Source organism: Octopus bimaculoides, chromosome 28 (genome assembly GCF_046866305.1).
Source record: "Octopus bimaculoides isolate indiv1 chromosome 28, ASM4686630v1, whole genome shotgun sequence".
NCBI classification, from domain to species: domain Eukaryota; kingdom Metazoa; phylum Mollusca; class Cephalopoda; order Octopoda; family Octopodidae; genus Octopus; species Octopus bimaculoides.
The window spans coordinates 11,989,609-11,999,457 of NC_142955.1; the positions used below are offsets into that span (position 1 = coordinate 11,989,609).

At 38.1% G+C, this 9,849-nt stretch overlaps 1 protein-coding gene across 6 annotated transcripts; it reads left to right on the forward strand.

Annotated features, from left to right (window-relative positions):
* Positions 1-536: 536 nt before the first annotated feature.
* On the forward strand, positions 537-9,019 carry LOC106867069 (uncharacterized). 6 transcript variants are annotated; one of them, XR_016238865.1, is made up of 3 exons: positions 3,061-7,440; positions 8,070-8,117; positions 8,339-9,019. XR_016238865.1 is itself a non-coding variant. In XM_089344694.1 (2 exons), the coding sequence occupies exon 1, from the start codon at positions 959-961 to the stop codon at positions 2,093-2,095; it is 1,137 nt and encodes a 378-aa protein (XP_089200820.1). In that variant the 5' UTR covers positions 537-958; the 3' UTR covers positions 2,096-3,052; positions 8,339-9,019. The 6 variants fall into 6 exon arrangements, 1 of the variants encoding a protein (XP_089200820.1); XM_089344694.1 differs by lacking the exons at positions 3,061-7,440; positions 8,070-8,117 and adding an exon at positions 537-3,052; XR_016238866.1 differs by lacking the exon at positions 8,070-8,117 and having other exon boundaries at positions 3,060-7,440.
* The last annotated feature ends 830 nt before the right edge of the window (positions 9,020-9,849 follow it).

Genomic DNA, 9,849 nt, shown 5'->3' on the forward strand with positions numbered 1-9,849 from the left:
ACAAAGCCATCAACTTTGACGATGGTGACTCAGACGTTTGAAATATATCATTAACCAGTTCAACACAAGCACACAAGCGGCCTCATGCATTTTATACGGAGATTATCTGATTCTCATCTACGAACTATACCCGTGCAGGTGGCACATAAAATACACCATTTTGAGCGTGGCCAGTGCCGCCTGACTGGCCTTCGTGCCGGTGGCACGTAAAAACACCCACTACACTCTTGAAGTGGTTGGCATTAGGAAGGGCATCCAGCTGTAGAAACTCTGCCAAATCAGATTGGAGCCTGGTGTAACCACCTGGTTCACCAGTCCTCAGTCAAATCGTCCAACCCATGCTAGCATTGAAAGCGGACGTTAAACGATGATGATATGAAATAAATTCTTATTCATTTGCCTAAAAATTCTTCCAACGTGGGCAGCATTCCAGTAAATGAAACAAGTAAAAGGTAAAAGATGTATTAAAAATCGGAAATATAGAGGAAGAAAAGGGGATTTAATGAGAGTTAGCTTCCCTAAATATGGTCCGGGGTACAAAATGCGCGCGCATTCATATATACGCATGCGCAGGAAGTACTTTCGCTTCCATCTTGACACCGCCTTGTTATTGTTTGACGCACTTTTTCGATTGCTACACTCGTTTAAAATAATGTCCTTTACAAAAGATTTCTCCACATTCACATAAAGTTAAAATGATATCCTTTTATAAGGGAACTGTCTATACAGAACTGATATATGCTTCTTTTCATAGATCTGTGCTTGGATTTACTGTCCGGAATATATGCATGAAAGAATTTTGCATTCCGACCAAACTGGGACAACATTTTAAATGATTTTTGCAGCATCTTAAAATACTGTTTGCAGTCGATGAAAATATAACAATAGAAATATTTATTAGGTATAAAATACAAAAATGCAAATCAGAAAATTATAATGTGGTGAGTAACGAAAAATAATGGAAAGTGGATTATGTGACATGAAATGTATAACGCAACCTAAAATGATTGATATTGCCGAAGAGATGATATTGAAACGGAAAGAAAAGTCCTCGTACCATTGTGATATATGTGATAAATCATTCACTCAAAAAGGTAATTTTTCCACGCACCTGCGTATTCATACAGGGGAAAAACCATATCGCTGTGATGTCTGTGGAAAATCATTCGCTAGAAGTAGTGTATTAATTAGTCACAAACGTATTCATACAGGAGAAAAACCATATGAGTGTGATATCTGTGGTAAATCATTCTCTGTAGGAAGCACCTTAATTAAACACAAACGCATTCATACAGGAGAGAAGCCATATCAATGTAATATCTGTGGTAAATCATTCCTTGAAAAATCTCAGGTAACTTCTCACAAACGTATTCACACGGGAGAGAAGCCATATCACTGTGAATTCTGCGGTAAATCCTTCAAAGAAAATTGTCACTTAACCAACCATAAACGTGTCCACACTGGTGAGAGACCATATCGTTGTCGGGTCTGTGGGAAATCATTTTCTCAAACAAGTTACTTAAACGTACACATCAAACGTATTCATTCAGGAGAGAAGCACATTCGTACACAAGAGAAACCACATCACTGTGATTTCTGTGGTAAGTCGTTCTCTGAAGCCAGTTACTTAATGTCACACAAACGTATTCATACAGGAGAAAAGCCATACCACTGTAATATCTGCGGCAAAGCATTTTCTGAAAGAAGTCACTTAATCAATCACAAACGCATTCACACAGGAGAGAAACCATATCATTGTGATGTCTGTGACAAGTCATTTTCTCAAAGAGGTCATTTAAACATTCACAAACGCACTCATACTGGAGAGAAACCATATAGTTGTGATACATGTGGTAAATCGTTCTCCCAAACTAATCACTTAACCATTCACAGATATATTCATACAGGAGAGAAACCGAATCACTGTGATATCTGTGGTAAGTCATTTTCCCAAAACAGTGACGTAACTAAACACAAACGTACTCATACAGGAGAGAAACCTTATAGTTGTCATATTTGTGGTAGGTCATTCTCTGATCGAAGAATCTTAAGGAAACATGAAAACATTCATTCTAGAGAAAATCCCTGCCAATAGTAAATCACTCCCTGTAAAGTTGATGAACCAGTAATGTCTTCATATAGCAGTAAAAACACGTAACTGATACTTGTAGTAAATCATTCACTGAAAATAAGTCACTTAACTAGATACATATGTATTCATATAAATGAATAACTGTAGCAATGTCAAAATTCATTCTTTGGCTGTATGCTAAGAAGTTTGTTTCCCAACCAAATTGTTCTTGGTTCAGTCCCACTGCATGGCACCTTGGGAAGTGTCGTACTGTAGACCCAGGTCAACCAAAGCCTTGTGAGTGAATTTGGTTGATGGAAACTAAATGAAGCTTGTGTGTGACTGTGTCCTCTGCTACTACTTGATAACTGCCATTGGTTTGTGTCCTTGTAACTAAACAGGTCAGCAAAAGAAACTGATGGAGTGAGTACCAGACTGATAGAATAAGCCCTGGAATTGTTCTGTTTGACTCAACTCTCTGAAGTGGTGCCCCTGCATGGTTGCAGTCCAATGACTTGAGCAAATTAAAGATAAAACAAAGGCCGATATAGCTTGGCACCAGTGATGTTGCAACTCATTTCTACAGCTGAGTGAACTGGATCAACGTGAAATAAAGTGTCTTGCTTAAGAACACAACACACAGCCCAGTCCGGGGAATCGGACTCACTATCTCATGATTGTGATCCCGACCCTCTAAACATTGAGTCGTGTGCCTTCACATACATATATGTTTGTGTATGTGAGTGAGAGAGAAAGGGAGAGAGAAGACTTGATTGGTCTGCAATCTCCAGCACATCGAAGATATTGCCAGCAACCCAACACATGAAACTGTACAAAAAAAATGAGTGGGGATTGTTTATGTTTTCTTGCAACCACAGATTTTAATCTGAAAATTTTCAGAAAACACACTTTTGATATAGTTTTGCATGCTGATCCAAAATTGGTCGTCGTTGAAGTTGAGGGAGTTTGAAACATAATTAGGTGAGAGGTACTTATTTCTGAAGAAAATTTTCCTAAACATTGACCTGATTGTAATTGAGTTTGCTAATAAAATATCTGGATAATTCCTGGTGCTTAACGATCGATGTCCAATTTGATTATTTTCATTTTAAAAAATATATCTAAATTTGGGTAAAATCAATAATAATTTCAATAATACCTTCTCTTTAACTGCATGGTGCACAAATATATCAAGAAGGGAATTAATCCAGCAGGTTAGGAAGAAGCATAAGGAATATTTTTTTCAGTTTTTACAATGTCAAATTTCGTTAATTTCATATCGTGCTATTTTTCCATGATCCTCTTTCAGTTGCCCTATACATACTTAATATTTGTTGCATTATTTCTCATCTTTCTGGTATCCAAGGATGGATATTAATGATATATGAGTATCAATGGGACCTTTGGAAATATGCAGTACGTGAGAAGACCCAGCAAGCCAAGTGAGAGCATAATCTGTGGCCTCTGCCATAAGTGTAGCCAGCTCACTTATTCATATCTTTACTTCATTAGACACTAAACTCTGCTTGCGAAGACCTGTTGAAGCAAGTGAATTTGAAATCTGAAATCAAACCGAATCCGACGACTGGCACCCATGCCAACCTCTCCTTCATTGGACACTAAACTCTGCTTGTGAAGACCTGCTGGGGCAAGTGAAACCAAAATTATAATTGAACCATACTTGATGACTGGCACCTGCGCCAGTGGAGCACTAACAGCACCATCCGAGCATGTTCATTGCCAGAGCAGCTGTCTGGCTTCCATGCTAGTGGCCCGTAAATAGCATCAATTGAGCGTAATCATTACCAGCGTCGCCTTCTAGCACTTGTGCTGGTGGCACGTTAGAAAATCATTCAAGCGAGGTCGTTGCCAGTGCTGCTGGACTGGCCCCCATGCAGGTGGCACTTAAAAAACATGATTTTGAGCATGGCCGTTGCCAGTACCGTGTGACTGGCCCTCGTGCCAGTGGCACGTAAAAGCACCCACTTCACTCTCGGAGTGGTTGGCGTTAGGAAGGGCATCCAACTGCAGAAACTCTGCCAAATCAGATTGGAGCCTGGTGTAACCACCTGGTTCACCAGTCCTCAGTCAAATCGTCCAACCCATGCTAGCATTGAAAGCGGACGTTAAACGATGATGATGATGATGAGTCTTTTATCAAATGTAATTTCATTAAATTAAAGAGGAAAATTTATCTAATCTTGCTCGACTCATTTTGCCCCAGTTGACTTTGCCTTTTATCTGCTCCAATAGAATAAAGATAATTTTCTGAAACGGTTCTGAATATGTAATAATGTTTTTAATACATTTAGAGATTATTTGCTTAGCTGACAGTTTTTGTAAGGTAATGAACATTTATAAAGAAAAATAAATTTCCTTGACGTAAAAACTACAATAATTATTTGCCACCGTATGTATGTATGCTTAGGTATATATGAGTGTGTCTGTTTCTGATATTGAAGAGAGATTAAAAAAAGACTAGTCCATAAATTGCCAATCACCTACCTGTCTGTATGTCTACTCGTGTCTGTGTGTTCGACTATTCTGCTCACTCAAGCAGATCAGAGACATTATTGGATCTTTTCTCTTTGGATGCCAGGGTCAATTTCTGTTCGAATTGATTTCATATTCAGGGTAATGATAGACTTTTATAGGCTAATGAATACCATGAAAATCATTCTCACTATAAATCAGTAAATAATGAGTTATTAGCAATTAGTTTGAAAATTTTGGGTAATTCTAGCCAACCGTAAGCCGTAGACATTCATACCTGTTTCTATAGTAACAAGTGGAACATGAGAACTTTTTGTCTGCGAGAAAGCATGTGTTGACAAATATATTTAAACCATTTGTTGACACTATGTTCTACTGTTTTATCAACCTGGAAATTTTATCTCAGCTTGCAAAGACCTGTTGGGGCAAGCGAAAGCGAAATCGTGGTGGCACCTGTGCCCAGTGTCGCCTTTCTGGCATTTGTAAGGACTTTTGAGCGAGATCATTGCCAGTGCCCCTGGACTGGCCCTTGTGCGAGTGGCACATAAAATACACCATTTAGAGTGTGGCCGTTGCCAGTACCATCTGACTGGCTTTCGTGCCAGTGGCACATAAAAGCACTCAGTACACTCTCAGAGTGGTTGGCGTTAGTTAGGAAGGGCATCCAGCTGAAGAAACTCTGCCAAATCAGATTGGAGCCTGGTGTAGCCATCTGGTTTCACCAGTCCTCAGTCAAATCGTCCAACCCATGCTAGCATGGAAAGCGGACGTTAAACGATGATGATGATGATGTGTCAGTGAGGAAAGACACATGGTTTGAAGGTGGCACCCTTCCTCTTAGGACTGTAGTGTTTTTCCTTTACTCATGAGTCGAGGAATTGACTTCAGTCCAGTTTTGTGTTGAAGAACTGGGGATAATCCATTGCACAGCTGTTGATTATAACAGCTCTGTTTGGGAAATATGTGCAGATGACTTCCTCTGTCATCCAATTTAAGCTGGTGGTTCTGCGAAGATTATTAAGGTCGAAGAAACAGTCTTCTCAAGACAAGTCCAACCGATGAAGGGGCCTAACTGAACAATGGGAGTTTAGAGGTGTGTGTAGCGAGACCAGACAGGTTTTCCTGTACGTAGTGCCATGTCAGAATTGTGACACACTGGAAGAATGCTGACGTCACTTGACTTTTCCAGGAACCACAATTTTCAACGATTTATGGAGGATGTACTCTCACATTCCTGAAATTGATGGTTACAATTTTCAGCATAGACTGGTGAACCACAGCATTGTATTTGTTAACTCGAAAAATGGTTCCCACACTCAACAAGTGGAGAGTACATGGGCCTCTGTAAAGCGAGGTAATAAGCGACACTGTGGCACTCACTGTTCTATGGTAGATTCATAGCTCTGTGAATTTATGTGGCGCAGGAGATATGAAGAGTGATTTGTTCCAGAAATTGATTGAATACATTTCTAATTTTTGTTTTCAATTTTTTAAATATTTAATTTACAATGCGCTATTTTGTTTTTGGATAAATCTCTTAAATTCATATGAGTGGCTGTGTGGTAAGTAGCTTGCTTACCAACCACCTGGTTCCTGTTTCAGTCCCACTGTGTGGCACCTTGGGCAAGTGTCTTCTACTTTAGCCTCGGGCCGACCAAAGCCTTGTGAGTGGATTTGGTAGACGGAAACTGAAAGAAGCCCGTCGTATATATGTATGTGTGTTTGTCCCCCCCCCCCCCATCGCTTGGCAACCGATGCTGGTGTGTTTGCGTCCCCGTGGCTTAGCGGTTCGGCAAAAAGAGACCAATAGAATAAGTACTAGGCTTCCAAAGAATAAGCCCTGGAGTCGATTTGCTCGACTAAAGGTGGTGCTCCAGCATGGCCGCAGTCAAATGACTGAAACAAGTAAAAGAGTAATGCTTAAATGTTTGTTTTTTTAAGTTACTTAATTTGCAATGTGTTGCTTATCACATGTAATGTGTTATCTCATTAAATGCATATTGAATGCTTAAAACTGCAAAAAACGTGTTGTTTTCTCTTTCTTTTTATCATTGAGGTGGTTGTGAGGTGTGCTAAAAATAACAGCTAAATAACGTTTTGGGCTAAATCTTTTAAGATCGTGCTATCGCATTAAATGAATATTGAATGCTTCAAACTACAAGAGACGTGTTGTTTCATCGTTTTCCGCGTGTAGAATACAAATATTGACAACACGTGCTATTTTCAGGATACTGACTACAAAATGTGCAGTCACGCACAAAATGCCAGCCTCCAGCTCCTGTAATGATTAATTTGTAATTTGTATCGCATTAAATTCATATTGAATGCTTAAAACTGCACGCATGTCATATGTGATCATTATCATGCCTATGTTCTGGAGTCGCACAAATTCGATGGGATGACAGGATCCAGCAAGCTGCAACACTACTTCAAGCTCCAGCGTCAGTTTTGACATGTTTTCTATGGCCGCATGTCCTTTCCAATGCACAACACGTTTTACAATGTACTGGATAAAAAAAGAAATGAAAAAATCTTTTCCCGTAAATTGCCGAAAAACATCGATAAATCAGCTAGCACCGTTTATTTCCTCGTTTACTTTTCTCCCGGGATTAAAGCCACAATAATAGTCAGCACTCTCTAGTGATTGGAGGTTCCTCCCATGAAATGAATGTTACTTCCGTTTTGCCAGCGGCAAATAATCTTTACTGCGGAGTATTGTTGCTTGGTGTTTCTCGTTGAGAGATTTAAAAATAATAAATTTTCTATTTTTTAGAAATATATCATTATTTATTTAGATTGTGTTAGCAATAACTAATTAAGATTGTTAATTAACCAAAAGAAGGAGATCCCTACTTCTCGTTATTTCACCTTGCTTTGTAAGTATCGTTTACATATTTTATTGAGTGTACCTACTTTAATATATCTTTCATTATTTCGTTTATGACGTCATTATGTGTCATTGGCAGAATCAATTATCATTACGGACATCGGAAATGCTTGTCGGCATTTTCTATCCGTTTTTGTTTTTGTTCTTTCTCACTAATTTCTATCTTCATTCAAACAACGTAATTAACCCAGTTTTCAGCAAATATATCTCACAGACTGTGTGGATTCCGAAATTCACTTTAGGGTTGAGTTCTTCTTGCTGGCATCATCGGCAGGTGTCTTCTATAGTCCTACGTTGACCAGTGCTTTGCGAGTTCATTTGGTAAACGGAAAATGTGTGAAAGCCCGTCGTGTTTGTCCCTACCAATTCTTGATCACTGGTGTTCGTTTGTTTACGTCCTTCTAACGGAGCTGTTCTGCCCGAATGACCGATGGAATAAGTACAAGACTTCAAAAGGGATACATAATTATTGGGAGTGATTTGTTCAACTAAACTCTTCATGGTGGTGCAGCAGCATGGTTGCAGCCCGATGACTGGAACAAGTAATTGATGAAAGATTAATTCATGTTTTCTTTTAATCTGTTCATATTTTTATCTTTTGTCTCTTGTTTGTTGCAGTCGTTGAACTACTGCCATGCTGGAGCACTGCCTTGAAACGTTTAATAAGTAAGAGTCAACCCCATTACTTATTTTTTTCTGAGCTGCTATTTATGTTATTAGTCTCTGCTGAATTATCTTACAGAGACGTAAACAAACCAACTCTTTGGATTGCTTCAGTAGTTTAGTAAATGTTTATTTCTATCATTTATCAGTTTAATTTTTACACTTGTGGTTTTACTGTTTAAGCATTTTCTATATCTTCAATTCTTCTTTCTCTATTGTTTCAGATTATCAAACATCACTGGAAGAAGTGTTTACCTCAGATATTTCATCATCATTTAACGTCCATTTTGCCATGCTGGTTAAAGGTTGGGCAGTTTGACGCGAACACAAGTGCTCCAGAAGTTGTGCCAAGCTCCACTGCCTATTATGGCCCAGGCTAATACCAATCACCTCACAGTGCAGTGTCTACTGGATGCTTTTTTGTAGCATGAGCACTGCTGAAAACACAAAGGACCTGCAAGACCTTTCAACTTAGTGGGTTAGATTACTGAGTGACAAAAAGTGAGACAGAAACAGGAGCAAGTGTTTGCTGTAAAGGTGAATACATGGCTTACTCATGTATATTCATGTATATATCATCAACATTTATTATCTTTTTAAAGACTAAATGTTTCATAGAACAGACATAAATGTTCTTTATACACATTTATGAAAGAAAAAAAAAAAAAAACTATTTCTTCTGAACCAAGTTTAATAGAGACATTTCTTTTCTTTACTGCTTCAAGATTTATGTAAAGGTTTTATATTTCTAAAGGGTTCAGAGAATCTTTGGATATTATCAAAGATTTCACCTGGTGGGAAAATAGCAGAATTTATTGAGTATGAAATACAAGAACAGAAAATTGCTGAATATTTTGATGAGTAAAGAAAAATGAATTGTGTGAGAAGAAACTTAAATGTAAAAAGCAGTTTAAAAATATTGGTTTTTCTAATGATATGAAGAAAGAATTAGGTAAACCATCATATCACTGTGATATCTGTGATAAATCATTCTCTAAGAAAGATAAAATGACAGCTCACAAATGCATTTGCATTGTTAAAAAACCACATGATTTTAATACCTGCAGTAAATCATTCTCTCCAAGTAATGATGATGATATAAGAGGAAAACCCTTTTCATTGTGATATCTATGGTAAATCATTCCCTGAAATTTATAAGTTGAATGTACACAAACGAAGTCATCCAGGAGAAAAACCATATTACTGTGCCTTCTGTAGTAAATCATTCTCTCAAAATAGTAACTTGGCTACACACAAACGTATTCATACTGGAGAAAATCCATATCACTGTGATATCTGTGGTAACTCATTCCCTGTAATTTATAAGTTGACTAGACACAGACGTATTCATACAGGGGAGGAACCATATGCCTGTAATATCTGTGGTAAATCATTCTCTCAAAATTTTAACTTGACTAGACACAAACATATTCATACAGGAGAAAGACCATATCGCTGTGATACCTGTGGTAAATCATTCTTTCAGAATTGTAACTTAACTAGACATAACCGTATTCATACAGGTGAAAAGCCATATCACTGTGATATCTGTGGTAAATCATTCTCTGATGGAGCTGGAATAAATATTCATAAGCGTATTCATACAGGAGAGAAACCATATTACTGTGATATTTGTGGTACATCATTCCCTCGAAGGGATAGTTTAATCAAGCATAAATTTATTCATACAGGAGAGAAACCATATCACTGTGATATTTGTGGTAAATCATTCCCT

Bases quoted from the DNA above. Each gene is read 5' to 3' on its own strand.
- LOC106867069 (XM_089344694.1), top strand. From the start codon at position 959: ATGGAAAGTGGATTATGTGACATGAAATGTATAACGCAACCTAAAATG.